This window comes from Procambarus clarkii, chromosome 5 (assembly GCF_040958095.1).
Source record: "Procambarus clarkii isolate CNS0578487 chromosome 5, FALCON_Pclarkii_2.0, whole genome shotgun sequence".
In the NCBI taxonomy this organism is placed as follows: domain Eukaryota; kingdom Metazoa; phylum Arthropoda; class Malacostraca; order Decapoda; family Cambaridae; genus Procambarus; species Procambarus clarkii.
Window position 1 is genome coordinate 15,953,919 of NC_091154.1, and position 16,844 is coordinate 15,970,762.

General features: G+C 47.2%; 1 protein-coding gene across 1 annotated transcript in view; it reads left to right on the plus strand.

Moving 5' to 3' along the window:
* The window catches only part of LOC138373553 (DNA-binding protein Ets97D-like), a 514,987-nt gene extending 498,341 nt beyond the window's left edge, over window positions 1-16,646 (plus strand). The window contains exons 5-6 of the mRNA XM_069339774.1: window positions 10,174-10,326; window positions 16,287-16,646. Coding sequence (XP_069195875.1) covers window positions 10,174-10,326; window positions 16,287-16,297 — 164 coding nt within the window. The 3' untranslated portion in view covers window positions 16,298-16,646. The remainder of the gene's footprint in view (window positions 1-10,173; window positions 10,327-16,286) is intronic.
* Window positions 16,647-16,844: the final 198 nt, after the last annotated feature.

Consider the following 16,844-nt stretch of genomic DNA (forward strand, 5'->3'; position numbering starts at 1 on the left):
TCTTGGGCATTACCTCCCTGTCCTTCCTTGCTATAGTCTTGGGCATTACCTCCCTATCCTTCCTTGCTATAGTCTTGGGCATTACCTCCCTATCCTTCCTTGCTATAGTCTTGGGCATTACCTCCCTATCCTTCCTTGCTATAGTCTTGGGCATTACCTCCCTGTCCTTCCCTTGCTATAGTCTTGGGCATTACCTCCCTATCCTTCCTTGCTATAGTCTTGGGCATTACCTCCCTATCCTTCCTTGCTATAGTCTTGGGCATTACCTCCCTATCCTTCCTTGCTATAGTCTTGGGCATTACCTCCCTATCCTTCCTTGCTATAGTCTTGGGCATTACCTCCCTATCCTTCCTTGCTATAGTCTTGGGCATTACCTCCCTATCCTTCCTTGCTATAGTCTTGGGCATTACCTCCCTATCCTTCCTTGCTATAGTCTTGGGCATTACCTCCCTATCCTTCCTTGCTATAGTCTTGGGCATTACCTCCCTATCCTTCCTTGCTATAGTCTTGGGCATTACCTCCCTATCCTTCCTTGCTATAGTCTTAGGCATTACCTCCCTATCCTTCCTTGCTATAGTCTTGGGCATTACCTCCCTATCCTTCCTTGCTATAGTCTTGGGCATTACCTCCCTATCCTTCCTTGCTATAGTCTTGGGCATTACCTCCCTATCCTTCCTTGCTATAGTCTTGGGCATTACCTCCCTGTCCTTCCTTGCTATAGTCTTGGGCATTACCTCCCTATCCTTCCTTGCTATAGTCTTGGGCATTACCTCCCTAACCTTCCTTGCTATAGTCTTGGGCATTACCTCCCTGTCCTTCCTTGCTATAGTCTTGGGCATTACCTCCCTATCCTTCCTTGCTATAGTCTTGGGCATTACCTCCCTAACCTTCCTTGCTATAGTCTTGGGCATTACCTCCCTATCCTTCCTTGCTATAGTCTTGGGCATTACCTCCCTATCCTTCCTTGCTATAGTCTTGGGCATTACCTCCCTATCCTTCCTTGCTATAGTCTTGGGCATTACCTCCCTATCCTTCCTTGCTATAGTCTTGGGCATTACCTCCCTATCCTTCCTTGCTATAGTCTTGGGCATTACCTCCCTATCCTTCCTTGCTATAGTCTTGGGCATTACCTCCCTATCCTTCCTTGCTATAGTCTTGGGCATTACCTCCCTATCCTTCCTTGCTATAGTCTTGGGCATTACCTCCCTATCCTTCCTTGCTATAGTCTTGGGCATTACCTCCCTATCCTTCCTTGCTATAGTCTTGGGCATTACCTCCCTATCCTTCCTTGCTATAGTCCTTGGGCATACCTCCCTATCCTTCCTTGCTATAGTCTTGGGCATTACCTCCCTATCCTTCCTTGCTATAGTCTTGGGCATTACCTCCCTATCCTTCCTTGCTATAGTCTTGGGCATTACCTCCCTATCCTTCCTTGCTATAGTCTTGGGCATTACCTCCCTATCCTTCCTTGCTATAGTCTTGGGCATTACCTCCCTATCCTTCCTTGCTATAGTCTTGGGCATTACCTCCCTATCCTTCCTTGCTATAGTCTTGGGCATTACCTCCCTATCCTTCCTTGCTATAGTCTTGGCATTACCTCCCTATCCTTCCTTGCTATAGTCTTGGGCATTACCTCCCTATCCTTCCTTGCTATAGTCTTGGGCATTACCTCCCTATCCTTCCTTGCTATAGTCCTTGGGCATTACCTCCCTATCCTTCCTTGCTATAGTCTTGGGCATTACCTCCCTATCCTTCCTTGCTATAGTCTTGGGCATTACCTCCCTATCCTTCCTTGCTATAGTCTTGGGCATTACCTCCCTATCCTTCCTTGCTATAGTCTTGGGCATTACCTCCCTATCCTTCCTTGCTATAGTCTTGGGCATTACCTCCCTATCCTTCCTTGCTATAGTCTTGGGCATTACCTCCCTATCCTTCCTTGCTATAGTCTTGGGCATTACCTCCCTATCCTTCCTTGCTATAGTCTTGGGCATTACCTCCCTATCCTTCCTTGCTATAGTCTTGGGCATTACCTCCCTATCCTTCCTTGCTATAGTCTTGGGCATTACCTCCCTATCCTTCCTTGCTATAGTCTTGGGCATTACCTCCCTATCCTTCCTTGCTATAGTCTTGGGCATTACCTCCCTATCCTTCCTTGCTATAGTCTTGGGCATTACCTCCCTATCCTTCCTTGCTATAGTCTTGGGCATTACCTCCCTATCCTTCCTTGCTATAGTCTTGGGCATTACCTCCCTATCCTTCCTTGCTATAGTCTTGGGCATTACCTCCCTATCCTTCCTTGCTATAGTCTTGGGCATTACCTCCCTATCCTTCCTTGCTATAGTCTTGGGCATTACCTCCCTATCCTTCCTTGCTATAGTCTTGGGCATTACCTCCCTATCCTTCCTTGCTATAGTCTTGGGCATTACCTCCCTATCCTTCCTTGCTATAGTCTTGGGCATTACCTCCCTATCCTTCCTTGCTATAGTCTTGGGCATTACCTCCCTGTCCTTCCTTGCTATAGTCTTGGGCATTACCTCCCTATCCTTCCTTGCTATAGTCTTGGGCATTACCTCCCTGTCCTTCCTTGCTATAGTCTTGGGCATTACCTCCCTATCCTTCCTTGCTATAGTCTTGGGCATTACCTCCCTATCCTTCCTTGCTATAGTCTTGGGCATTACCTCCCTATCCTTCCTTGCTATAGTCTTGGGCATTACCTCCCTATCCTTCCTTGCTATAGTCTTGGGCATTACCTCCCTATCCTTCCTTGCTATAGTCTTGGGCATTACCTCCCTATCCTTCCTTGCTATAGTCTTGGGCATTACCTCCCTATCCTTCCTTGCTATAGTCTTGGGCATTACCTCCCTGTCCTTCCTTGCTATAGTCTTGGGCATTACCTCCCTATCCTTCCTTGCTATAGTCTTGGGCATTACCTCCCTATCCTTCCTTGCTATAGTCTTGGGCATTACCTCCCTATCCTTCCTTGCTATAGTCTTGGGCATTACCTCCCTATCCTTCCTTGCTATAGTCTTGGGCATTACCTCCCTATCCTTCCTTGCTATAGTCTTGGGCATTACCTCCCTATCCTTCCTTGCTATAGTCTTGGGCATTACCTCCCTATCCTTCCTTGCTATAGTCTTGGGCATTACCTCCCTATCCTTCCTTGCTATAGTCTTGGGCATTACCTCCCTATCCTTCCTTGCTATAGTCTTGGGCATTACCTCCCTATCCTTCCTTGCTATAGTCTTGGGCATTACCTCCCTATCCTTCCTTGCTATAGTCTTGGGCATTACCTCCCTATCCTTCCTTGCTATAGTCTTGGGCATTACCTCCCTATCCTTCCTTGCTATAGTCTTGGGCATTACCTCCCTATCCTTCCTTGCTATAGTCTTGGGCATTACCTCCCTATCCTTCCTTGCTATAGTCTTGGGCATTACCTCCCTATCCTTCCTTGCTATAGTCTTGGGCATTACCTCCCTATCCTTCCTTGCTATAGTCTTGGGCATTACCTCCCTATCCTTCCTTGCTATAGTCTTGGGCATTACCTCCCTATCCTTCCTTGCTATAGTCTTGGGCATTACCTCCCTATCCTTCCTTGCTATAGTCTTGGGCATTACCTCCCTATCCTTCCTTGCTATAGTCTTGGGCATTACCTCCCTATCCTTCCTTGCTATAGTCTTGGGCATTACCTCCCTATCCTTCCTTGCTATAGTCTTGGGCATTACCTCCCTGTCCTTCTTATTGGTGTTAATGTTATTTCTCTTGAATAAATATTGACCCCAAATTATGGAATTGAACTCACGTTTCTGAATAATTCGGGCACACGTACACGGGGGGGGGGGGGGGGTTGAGCTCTGGCTCTTTGGTCCCGCCTCTCAACCTTCAATCAACAGGTAATTACCTAAGTGTAATTACCTAAGTGTAGTTACAGGATGAGAGCTACGCTCGTGGTGTCCCGTCTTCCCAGCACTCTTTGTCATATAACGCTTTGAAACTACTGACGGTCTTGGCCTCCACCACCTTCTCACTTAACTTGTTCCAACCGTCTACCACTCCTATTTGCGAAGGTGAATTTTCTTATATTTCTTCGGCATCTGTGTTTAGCTAGTTTAAATCTATGACCTCTTGTTCTTGAAATTCCAGGTCTCAGGAAGTCTTCCCTGTCGATTTTATCAATTCCTGTAACTATTGTGTATGTAGTGATCATATCACCTCTTTTTCTTCTGTCTTCTAGTTTTGGCATATTTAATGCTTCTAGGTGTACAGATTCCTGAGCCTATTGGGCTCTATCATATCTACACTTGAAACTGTGTATGGAGTCAGCCTCCACCACATCACCCCCTAATGTATTCCATTTGTCAACCACTCTGACACTAAAAAAGTTCTTTTCTAATATCTCTGTGGCTCATTTGGGCGCTCAGTTTCCACCTGTGTCCCCTTGTGCGTGTGCCCCTTCTGTTAAATAGACTGTCTTTATCTACCCTATCAATTCCCTTCAAAATCTTGAATGTGGTGATCATGTCCCCCCTTACTCTTCTGTCTTCCAGCGAAGTGAGGTTTAATTCCCGTAGTCTCTCCTCGTAGCTCATACCTCTCAGCTCGGGTACTAGTCTGGTGGCAAACCTTTGAACCTTTTCCAGTTTAGTCTTATCCTTGACTAGATATGGACTCCATGCTGGGGCTGCATACTCCAGGATTGGCCTGACATATGTGGTATACAAAGTTCTGAATGATTCTTTACACAAGTTTCTGAATGCCGTTCGTATGTTGGCCAGCCTGGCATATGCCGCTGATGTTATCCTCTTGATATGTGCTGCAGGAGACAGGTCTGGCGTGATATCAACTCCCAAGTCTTTTTCTTTCTCTGACTCCTGAAGAATTTCCTCTCCCAGATAATACCTTGTATTTGGCCTCCTGCTCCCTGCACCTATCTTCATTACATTATGAAGATAGGTGTATCCTATCTTCACACACACATAATTGGGGATTATGTGTGTGTGTACTCGCCTAGTTGTACTCACCTAGTTGTGCTTGCGGGGGTTGAGCTCTGGCTCTTTGGTCCCGCCTCTCAACTGTCAATCAACAGGTGTACAGGTTCCTGAGCCTATTGGGCTCTATCATATCTACACTTGAAACTGTGTATGGAGTCAGCCTCCACCACATCACTTCCTAATGCATTCCATTTGTCAAACACTCTGACACTAAAAAGTTCTTTCTAATATCTCTGTGGCTCATTTGGGCACTTAGTTTCCACCTGTGTCCCCGAGTGCATGTGCCCCTTGTGTTAAACAGCCTGTCTTTATCAACCCTGTCAATTCCCTTGAGGATCTTGAATGTGGTGATCATGTCCCCCCTAACTCTTCTGTCTTCCAACGAAGTGAGGTTTAATTCCCGTAGTCTCTCCTCGTAGCTCATACCTCTCAGCTCGGGTACTAGTCTGGTGGCAAACCTTTGAACCTTTTCCATTTTAGTCTTATGCTTGACTAGATATGGACTCCATGCTGGTGCCGCATACTCCAGGATTGGTCTGACATATGTGGTATATAATGTTCTGAAAGGTTCCTTACACAAGTTTCTAAAGGCCGTTCTTATGTTAGCCAACCTGGCATATGCTGCTGCTGTTATCCTATTGATATGAGCATCAGGGGACAGGTCTTGCGTGATATCAACCCCCAGGTCTTTCTCTCTCTCGGACTCTTGAAGTATTTCATCTCCCAAGTGATACCTTGTATCTGGTCTCCTGCTTCCTACCCCTATCTTCATTACATTACATTTGCTTGGATTAAACTCTAACAGCCATTTGTTCGACCATTCCTGCAGCTTGTCCAGGTCTTCTTGAAGCCTCAAGCTGTCCTCCTCTGTCTTAATCCTTCTCATAATTTTGGCGTCGTCAGCAAACATTGAGAGGAATGAGTCTATACCCTCTGGGAGATCATCTACGTATATCAGAAACAGGATAGGTCCAAATACAGAGCCCTGTGGGACTCCACTGGTGACTTCACGCCAGTCTGAGGTCTCACCCCTCACTATAACTCTCTGCTTCCTATTGTTTAGGTACTCCCTTATCCACTGGAGCGCCCAACCAGTTACTCCTGCCTGTTTCTCTAGCTTATGCATCAACCTTTTATGGGGTACTGTGTCAAAGGCTTTCCGACAGTCCAAAAAAATGCAGTCCGCCCACCCTTCTCTTTTTTGTTTAATCTTTGTCACCTGATTGTAGAATTCTATCAATCCTGTAAGGCTAGATTTACCCTCCCTGAACCCATGTTGATGGGTTGTCACGAAGTCTCTTCTCTCCAGATGTGTTACTAGGTTTTTTCTCACAATCTTCTCCACCACCTTGCATGGTATACAAGTTAAGGACACTGGCCTGTAGTTCAGTGCCTCTTGTCTGTCACTCTTTTTGTATATTGGTACTACATTAGCAGTCTTCCATATTTCTGGTAGGTCTCCCGTTTCCAGTGACCTACTGTACACAATGGAGAGTGGTAGGCAAAGTGCTCCTGCACACACTTTCAATACCCATGGCGAGATTCCATCCGGCCCAACAGCTTTTCTCACATCCAGCTCTAATAGGTGCTTCTTGACCTCATCTCTTGTAATTTCGAACCTATCCAAGGTCACCTGGTTTGCTGCCCACCTCTTCTAGCGCCGCGACATCTCCCTGTTCTATTGTAAAGACCTCTTGAACTTTTTGTTAAGTTCTTCACACACCTCTTTGTCATTCTCTGTGTACCTGTCCTCGCCCACCCTAAGTTTCATCACCTGTTCCTTCACTGTTGTCTTCCTCCTGATGTGACTGTGTAGTAGCTTGGGTTCGGTCTTGGCTTTATTAGCTATATCATTTTCATACCTTTTCTCAGCTGCTCTTCTCACACTGACATACTCGTTCCTGGTTCTCTGGTATCTCTCTCTACTTTCTGGTGTTCTGTTATTACGGAAGTTCCTCCATGACCTTTTGTTCTGCTCCTTTGCTTTCATACATTCCTTATTAAACACGGATTCTTCCTTTGCTTCTCTGTTTTTTTCTGTCGGGCTGGAACAAACCTGCTTACAACCTCCTGACATTTTTGGGTGACATAGTCCCATCATGTCTTGTACAGACTTGGTTCCGAGTTCGTGTCCTAATGTATATCCCATAGGAATTTATTCATTTCCTCATAGTTTCCCTTTCGGTACGCCAGCCCTTTGGTTCCCAGTTCTTTTTTGGGGGTGATAATTCCCAGCTCAACCAGGTACTCAAAGCTCAATACACTATGATCACTCATTCCCAAGGGGGCTTCCAACTTAACTTCCCTTGTATCAGACTCATTTAGGGTAAATATCAGATCAAGCAAGGCTGGTTCATCCCCTCCTCTCATTCTTGTCGGTCCCTTGACGTGTTGACTTAGAAAGTTTCTTGTTGCCACATCCAGCAGCTTAGCTGTCCATGTGTCTGGGCCTCCATGTGGGTCTCTGTTCCCCCAATCTATCTTCCCATGGTTGAAGTCTCCCATGATTAGAAGTCTGGATCCGTTCCTGCTAGCCACAGAAGCTCTGTGTGTGTGTGTGTGTAATATTACCTAAGTGTAATTACCTAAGTGTAGTTACAGGATGAGAGCTACGCTCGTGGTGTCCCGTCTTCCCAGTACTCTTTGTCATATAACGCTTTGAAACTACTGACGGTCTTGGCCTCCACCACCTTCTCACTTAACTTGTTCCAACCGTCTACCACTCTATTGCGAAGGTGAATTTTCTTATATTTCTTCGGCATCTGTGTTTAGCTAGTTTAAATCTATGACCTCTTGTTCTTGAAGTTCCAGGTCTCAGGAAGTCTTCCCTGTCGATTTTATCAATTCCTGTTACTATTTTGTACGTAGTGATCATATCACCTCTTTTTCTTCTGTCTTCTAGTTTTGGCATATTTAATGCTTCTAACCTCTCCTCGTAGCTCTTGCCCTTCAGTTCTGGGAACCACTTAGTAGCATGTCTTTGCACCTTTTCCAGTTTGTTGATGTGCTTCTTAAGATATGGGCACCACACAACAGCTGCATATTCTAGCTTTGGCCTAACAAAAGTCATGAACAATTTCTTTAGTATATCGCCATCCATGTATTTAAATGCAATTCTAAAGTTAGAAAGCATAGCATAGGCTCCTTGCACAATATTCTTTGTGGTCCTCAGGTGATAGTTTTCTATCTAGAACCACTCCTAGATCTCTTTCTTTATCAGAATTCTTTAAAGATTTCTCACATAATATATAGGTTGTGTGGGGTCTATGTTCTCCTATTCCACATTCCATAACATGACATTTATTTACATTAAATTCCATTTGCCAAGTGGTGCTCCATATACTTATTTTGTCCAGGTCTTCTTGAAGGGCATGACAGTCATCTAAATTTCTTATCCTTCCTATTATCTTAGCATCATCAGTAAACATGTTCATATAATTCTGTATACCAACTGGTAGATCATTTATGTACACAATAAACATCACTGGTGCAAGAACTGAACCCTGTGGTACTCCACTTGTGACATTTCTCCATTCCGATACATTGCCTCTGATTACTGCCCTCATTTTTCTATCAGTCAGAAAATTTATCATCCATGTTAGAAGCTTACCTGTCACCCCTCCAATATTTTCCAGTTTCCAGAACAACCTCTTATGTGGAACTCTGTCGAAAGCCTTTTTTAGGTCCAGATAGATGCAGTCAACCCAACCATCTCTTTCCTGTAATATCTCTGTGGCTCGATCATAGAAACTGAGTAAATTCGATACACAGGATCTTCCAGATCGAAAACCATACTGTCTGTCTGATATTATATCATTTCTCTCCAGGTGTTCTACCCATTTAGTTTTGATTAGCTTTTCCAATACTTTCACTATTACACTTGTCAATGATACAGGTCTATAATTGAGGGGGTCTTCCCTGCTGCCACTTTTGTAGATTGGAACTATGTTAGCCTGTTTCCACACGTCTGCTACGATTCCTGTACACAGGGATGCCTGAAAGATCAGGTGAAGTGGAATGCTGAGCTCAGATGCACATTCTCTCAGAACCCATGGTGAAACGCCATCTGGGCCAGCTGCTTTGATCTTCCCGAGCTCCTTTAGCATATTTTCCACTTCATCTCTAGACACCTCTATCCGCTCTATGTTGTTCTCTGGAATTCTTATTGTGTCTGGTTCTCTGAAGCTTTCATTTTGTACAAACACACTTTGGAACTTTTCATTTAATGTTTCACACATTTCCTTTTCATTTTCCGTGAATCTGTTTCCCATTTTCAACCTCTGGATATTATCCTTTACCTGCAATTTGTTGTTTATGAATTTGTAGAATATGCCCGGTTCTGTTTTACATTTATCTGCTATCCCTTTTTCAAAATTTCTTTCTGCCTCTCTCCTTACTGCTGTATAGTTGTTTCTCGCATCTTTGTATCGCTGGTATGTTTGGGGGTTTGGCCTCTTCCTATACTGATTCCATTTTTGTGTCTTTTGGTCTCTTGCCCTCTCACAATTTCTGTCGAACCAGTCCTGTTTTCTGGCCCTGCATCTCTGTTTTGGTATGAATGTTTGTGTGCCTTCCTCGTATAGTTTTAAAAATTTGGCATACATTTCATTTACTTCCCTGCCTAGCAACAATTCTGTCCATTTACACTCATTAAAAAAATTTCGAAGTTCCCCATAGTTGCCTCTCCTTAAATCGAGTTTATCAACTGTTTCAATGTCCCCATTTTCTTCTAGATGATATCTTAAAGCATATTTAATGTCTAACAGGACGTGATCACTCTTTCCCAAGGGAGGAAGGTACTGGATGTCAAAAATCTCTTCTTCTTTCCTGGTGAATACTAGATCCAGTACTGACGGTATATCTCCTTCCCTCATTCTTGTGGCTTGCTTTATGTGTTGATACGAGAATGTCTCCAGAATGAGGTTCACAAATCTGCATGTCCAAAAGTCCTCCGTTCTTGCTTCATAGGCCTCCCAGTCAATTGCTCTAAATGTGTGTGTGTGTGTGTGTGTGTGGAAAGTCCACGGGCAGGGGTTTGATTGAGCCGTTCAACATCAATATTTGTTAATAATCATCCTGTTTTTGTGATTTCATTGTGCACATTCTCTCGTACTCGTCACACAAGCATGCAAATTGATCAACTTTGGCTAAAGAATAAATATAACCTTGGTTTTGTGTGTCACAGACTCGCTGGAGAACAAGTCTCAAGAGTGTGCGAGCCAAGATGTAAAAGCTGAGGCTGCAGAGGTGAAGGCTTCCAACACAGTGCCCAAAACCACACGTTGGATAGTGTGCCCAGGATTCAAGGAGCTGCAGAGGGTTTTAAAATTCCCCCAGAGTAAGTAAACCTTTGCAAGGGAAGGGGATCAGCCCTTAGAGTAAGTAAACCTTGGCTTCGTTTCTCAGAATAATTTAATAATTCTTATTGATGGGAACTGGAAGCCTATACTTGTAGCTTCTCAAGACCTTCCCCCCCCCCCTTAGTCAATTACTGCCTTTTCCCAGGATGAAACCAACAACAATTACCTAACAACCGGCCCCCCTTCCTGTTCAGCTCGTTGCTGTGAGGGGGGCTTGGTGGGCTGCTGCTGGAGAGTGATGCTCCTTGGGACAGTCCTCTGTCCTTTTGTCGCCTTGTGCTCCTGCTGCTGTCCTCTCTAATTGTGCTGAACGACTTTTCCTTTTCCTTCTGTTTTGTTTTTCTCCCCTTTTCTCCTATCTGCTTGTCGTTTCCTGCCGACCTTTTGCTTGTTTTGGTTATTCTTTTGGACTTCTTTTATTTTGACGCCCGGGTGCTTGAGGAGGCATACTCTTGCACCCGTAGAACTGTAGTACCTGACGTCTCGAGCGAGGGGAACCTTTTATTGTCAATCCTCCTTTCGTCACTGAACCCGATCTCGACAGACTGACGGTTCTTAAGGTGGCGTTTGTGGGGCGTATACCCACAATGCACCCCTAGGGAGCCCCGGCATGATCGGCGATAGCTTCTTGTTGGGTGCCCTGCCTCTAATTGTGGCTCCATGGTGGGTATGAGGGCACATTCGTGAATGAATGTTTTTCCTTTTTGTACCTATGTTGCATACTGTTCCTCTTTTACCTTCTCAGGCTCGTGGGGTGGGTGACCAAGCCCTGAGTCGGATCGTGTTGGAAGACCGGGCTCTGTAGCCCCCGCTACATTGAGCCCCGACCTTGCGCCTCCTTTGACCTCTCTGACTACTCCCCTCGGCTCCCCTCCCTCCTCTGTAGTTGGGTCGAGCCCCAAGCCCCCAGTGGTGACCACCTCGTCCCCTGGCACGGCTCAGTCTCTAGTAGTGACTACTACGCCCTTTAACCCCCCCCCTCTCTCTGGGGGTTCTCAATGCTGTCCTCGACATGGCCGCAATCGCTCGATTCCTTCCCGTACTGATGCGTATCAGGCCTTGTTTGGTCCCGCTTCGTGGGCCAAATACTTTGATCTCCTCACTCTTGATTCTGCGCCTCCTGACGATTTCTCCCTCCATCGGCATCTTGTTAATTCCGTAGATGCTTCTGTTACCTTCAACCCCACTCGTCTCGGTACTCGTGTTGTTGCTGCTGCTCCTCAAAATGCTACATCCCACTTGGCTGCCTTGTCCTGCCTTGGTGAGACCCCTGTTTGGGTCTCCAAGAACACTCGGTTGAATGCCAGTGTTGGCACTATTTTCCTCCCGCCCCATGTTGCAACCGGTGTTCGGAATCTGCAGGACTGCCACCATGATATTCGGCATATCCTCCATGCCCAAGGCCATTTTGTCCTCCAGGTAGATACGTTTACTCGTCCTCTCGTGGTCATCGCCGTCAACCCCTTCGGGTTGTGAAGATTACCTTTGTTGGTAGGACCCTTCCACCCTCTGTCATTCTTGCTGGTGCCAGGTGCTCTGTCCAGGAGTACATTCCTTCTCCTAGGCTCTGTAACAAGTGCTGGAGGTTTGGGCATGGTGCCCTCCACTGCTCTGGGACTGTCTCTCTCTGTCCTTTGTGTGGGAGTGAAGGTCACTCTAAGTCGGAGTGCACTTCTCCCCAGGTTCGCTGCCTCAACTGCGGTGAGACCATCCTACCTTCTCCCGTGCGTGTATCCATTATAAGCTTGAGGCGGCCGTCCTCACCTTGAAGCACCGGGAGCGTTTATCTTTTCCTGAGGCGAGGCGCCAGGTTCGCTGGCTCCCGTCTTATGCTAGTGTCTCTTATGCTCGCGTGTTGCGCTCTTCCTCTCCTCGTCCTTCCCACCTTCCTCGAACCCACAACCGTTTCCGGGCCTTGGACCCTGATACGCCCACTGCCCCTCCTCTGTTCCTTTGAGTTCTGTCCCGAAGGATCCCCCTCCTGGTCCTCTGTCTGGGATTCCCCTTCTTTCTACCCGGTCTGTCATGTCTCCTGTGTCTTCTTCCTCGTCTTCCTCCGATCCTCCTTCCCATCTTCTCCTCCATCTACTGACTCTCCCCGCCGCCTGTCGGTGCGGGCTGATGTCCATCGCTCTCCTAACGGCCGTCGTGTGTGCTCTCGTTCAGCTTCTCCTGTTGAGATGCTGGAATCCGTTGCCCGGTACGTAGTTGCTGGGACACCGGTCTCTCCAAGTCAGAAGCGTAAGCCTGGCTCCTCTCCTCTCCTCCTCCCCAGTGGGTAAAAAGGCTTCGCTTTCTTCCTCGCCCCCTACTTCTGACACTCTCGCTCCGTCCCCTCCCGTTTCGGTGGTTACGCCCCCTGTTCCTGCTATGGAGGTCTCTTTAGCCCCGCTTGGTGCCCTTGCTGAGGTGCGTCCCTGGTTTCTGCCCCTCCTGCTGCTTTCCTTGACCCTCGGTTATCCCCCCTCTTCCTCCTCCAGACCCTACTCGTCCGCCTCTGGTTGGTCCTCTAGCTACCTTCCCTACTTTTTTACTCAGTTTACTCATGCCCCCTAATCCTGACTTTGCTGACCCTGACCCTGATCCTGCACTTCTTTAACGTGCTGTGTTCCCTTTTCACCTTTGTTTCTTCGTTGTTCTCTGTTGATGTCCTTTCTCTTCTCGTCGATATTTATTTTTCAATGGAACGTTCGAGGTTATTATGCCAATTTCCTCGAACTCCAGCTTATGATTTCGCGGTTTTTGCCCCTTTGTGTCTGTCTCCAGGAGCCAATGCTTGGTGCTCGTCCTGGTCGCTTTCGTGGCTATTCCTTTCTCTTCCCCCCCCCCCCCTGCTGTTGCTGGGGCTCCTAACTCTTCTGCTTTCTTGATTCGCTCGGATGTCTCCTTTGTCCAATTACTTTTTCCTTTGCCTCTACATTGTTCTGCTGCTTGTATCTTTTGAGGAAATGGTACACCGTTTGTTCCATTCATCTCCCCCCGAGTGTCCTGCTTTCCCTTCCCGATCTGAAACACCTACTGGACTCCTTGCCGGAGCATGTGTTCCTGCTAGGTGATTTTAATTGTCGTCATTCCCTTTGGGGTGATGTTCTGACGAACACCCGAGGTCGCCTTCTTTTCAGCAATACGAAGGTGTGCCCCAGGGTAGTGTTCTGAGCACTACTCTTTTTTTTTCTGGTTGCCCTCAATGATCTTCTTTCCTCTCTTCCTTCAGGTGTCTTCTCCGCTCTCTATGTCGATGATCTTACCCTTTGCTGTCAGGGTGATGATTCGCCTTTCCTTCAACGCCGGCTTCAACTTGCGATTGATGCCGTGTCGTCTTGGGCCACCGATCATGGCTTCAAGTTCTCTACTACTAAGACTTGTGCCATGACTTTTACTCGGAAACGGATCGTTCTTTATCCCTCTTTGTCACTTTATGATCATCCCCTTGAGTACAAAGATTCCGCGAAGCTTTTGGAGTTATTCTTTGACACTCGTTTGTCTTGGTCTCCCCATATTTCCTTGGTCTCCCCATATTTCTTACCTCCGTATTGAGTGCTCTAAGGCCCTTACCCTCCTTCTAGTATTGTCCCATACTTCTTGGGGAGTGGATAGGCGCACTCTCCTTGCTTTACATTCCTCTCTCATCCTGTCTAAGCTCAATTATGGTTGCCCTGCTTACTCGTCTGCTTCTCCTTCTACTCTTCGCTGTCCTGATGCTTTGCACCATACTGGGTTGCGCCTCACTTCTGGTGCCTTTCATTCGACTCCCGTCCTCAGCTTGTATGTTGACACTGGCTTCCTGTCTCTCCTGGACCGCCGGGATCGCTACTGTCTTCACTATCTTATGCGGCCCTTGCAACATCCTTCCTCTCGCCTCTGTCGTGCTTTAACTTTTACCCCTCCTGCAGTTCCTGTTCCTCTTCACCACCTCCCTCTTTATCCAGTTATCTCGCTTACAGGACTCTCTTTCCGTTCGTATTTCTAATATTTCTCCTCCTGTTGTTCCTTCTTTGCCCCCGTGGAGAGTCCCCCTTCCACAGTTTTGTACATCCTTGACCCGCATCACTAAAGCTTTTACCCCTCCTACGGTTCTCAAACGCCTTTTCCTTGAGCACTTTTCTTCTCACTCCCGTTCCGTTTCCGTCTTCACCGATGGATCTAAGTCTGCAGGCAGTGTTGGCTACTCTGTTGTTTTTCCTGATTGCACCTATATGTGTCGCTCACCTCTGGAGACTAGCATCTTCACAGCGGAGCTTTAAGCTATTTTCTATGCTCTTCGTTTCCTGCTTTCTCGTTGTTAATCTTCCTTTGTAGTTGTTGTTGACTCTCATAGTGCCCTCATGGCTCTCAGGTCCTTTAATCTGGTTCATCCAGTGGTTGTTGAGATCCAGCATTGGCTGTTTCTTGTTCACAGTAAATTTAAGTCGGTTGAGTTTTGTTGGGTTCCCAGCCATATTGGTGTGTCTTTAAATGAGCGTGCGGATGCTGCTGCCAGGGAAGCTGTCCGCTCTTGTCCCATCTCTCGTAAAGGTATTTCTTATTCCGACTTTTACCCGGTTATCCATTCCTCCATCCTTACCCGTTGGCAGGCTTGTTGGTCGTCTGTTACTGGTAACAAACTACGTGCTCTTAAGTTGTGTGTCCTTATGACTGTCCTCCTACCACCGTAACTGCCGATGGGAAACGGCTCTGGCGATGTTGCGTATTGGCCATACTCGCTTAACTCATGGTCACTTGATGGAGCGCCGCCCTGCTCCTTATTGTCCTATTTGCATTGTCCCTCTTATGGTCGTGCATATCCTTGTTGAATGTCCTGATTTCCGGGACGAGCGTGTGTCTTGTTTTTCGACCATTCCCCGCGGTCGCTTGTCTCTCGGTAGTATTCTTGGTGACTGGAATGCTTTTGATATCGTTTGCCTTATGCGTTTCTGTTCTCGTATTGGCATCCTTGGTGATATTTAGCGCCCTCTGATTATCCCGCACATTTGATGGTGCTACATAGCCTTCCCGGTTTGGTGCCTTCTTTTGATAATTACTTTCTTACTTACTAACAACCGGATACCTGTTTACTGCATGGTGAACAGTGTTAGCAGTAAAAAAAAAACAGCGTTGAATGTAGTGAAATGCTATTTCCTGGGTGAGTCTCAGAAGCTCCTTGGAGCTATCCAGGCTGGATGGATATGTATATCTGTCTAGCATCAGTCAATGCATGGAGTTCTGCCTACTGGGGACCACAAGCCAGAACCTGGCCCCCTCTAGAGAGGCACGAGGAGCAATGGCCTGTAGAGATCCCCACCTGTGGTTGGGAGCATCCTGTCTGCCATCGATTGGGACAGGCACCCAGAAAGGTAGGCGCCCCAAACAAACCCCTATTCTGGTAAAATTATTGGAACCAAAAGCCGAACAGGTGGACAGATCTCCCGAAATAAAAATTAGCAAACTAGCATGACGTCATCATGTCGCCACGCCGCCGTCTGCACAACCACCCCCTCTCCCCGGGAGGGAGAAGGGGGAGTCCCAGACCCATCCGACGGCGACCCAACCCACAGTTTTTAGACTGGATGTCAAAAAGCATGAAAAACACCACCGACTGGAGGGAGGGAGGGATGCCAGGGAGCCTCCGGGACTCGCCCAGAAAATGGCGTTTCATTACATTAAACACTTTTCTGGGGAGAGCCCTGTCGGCTCCCCGAAGCTAGCTATCCAAAGATAAGGAAAAACAGGGACTTTCCCCGGGAGGCTGTTCATCCTCATTCCTCAACGTGAAGTCGAGACAACTGGCTGCAACCACTGACCCAAGGCAACACAGGCCCTACCTGGCCCCGGAACATTTACCAGGTAGCGAGCAGCCAGGACCCTGTTCGACCTCCAAAGGGGTCAAATTCCTTGCAAGTGTCGTATTCCTAGTGTCCTAGTGCTGGCCAGTTTACTGATGACGTATCTGTATCCACAGAGGTGACGTAGGGCTGCTGTGGTACGGCGACAGTCAGTCTACCCAAGGCAGCCTATATATCTCTACTCCATTCTGCTTTACGTGAGCAGTGAGCCGCTGCCGAAGAGGGACTGTGTAGTGTCTGCTGTCTGCCTGTGAAGTGGCAGTGACAGAATTCGGTGTATCCCGAGACTGGCTAGAGGAAGAGACGACTGACAGTAAGGTGCTACGGAGGAGTGTAACTAGCTAGTTGCAAGAAGCTCCTGCCAGGGGTTAGCTACCCTTGTATGTGTTCGTGAAGAGGCCCAGTAGCGCGAGGCTGATGTTCTCTGCCAGCACCAGGCTGGAGAGTGATTGTGGGCGTTTGCAAGGAGCACCTAGTGAGACTGTGTATAGGCTGGCCCGTGGCTAGGGTAGGCTCGTTGGTGTTCCCAGTACTGGTTGAGGATGGTACTGTGTGTTGAGGAAACATAGAAGTTGACAAGACTGCATCGCATGAGCATCGAGGAGCGCTTAGTGTCCTATGAGAGCGACACTTGTGTATATATCCAGTGTAGTAATACTCCCTTTATAATTCTA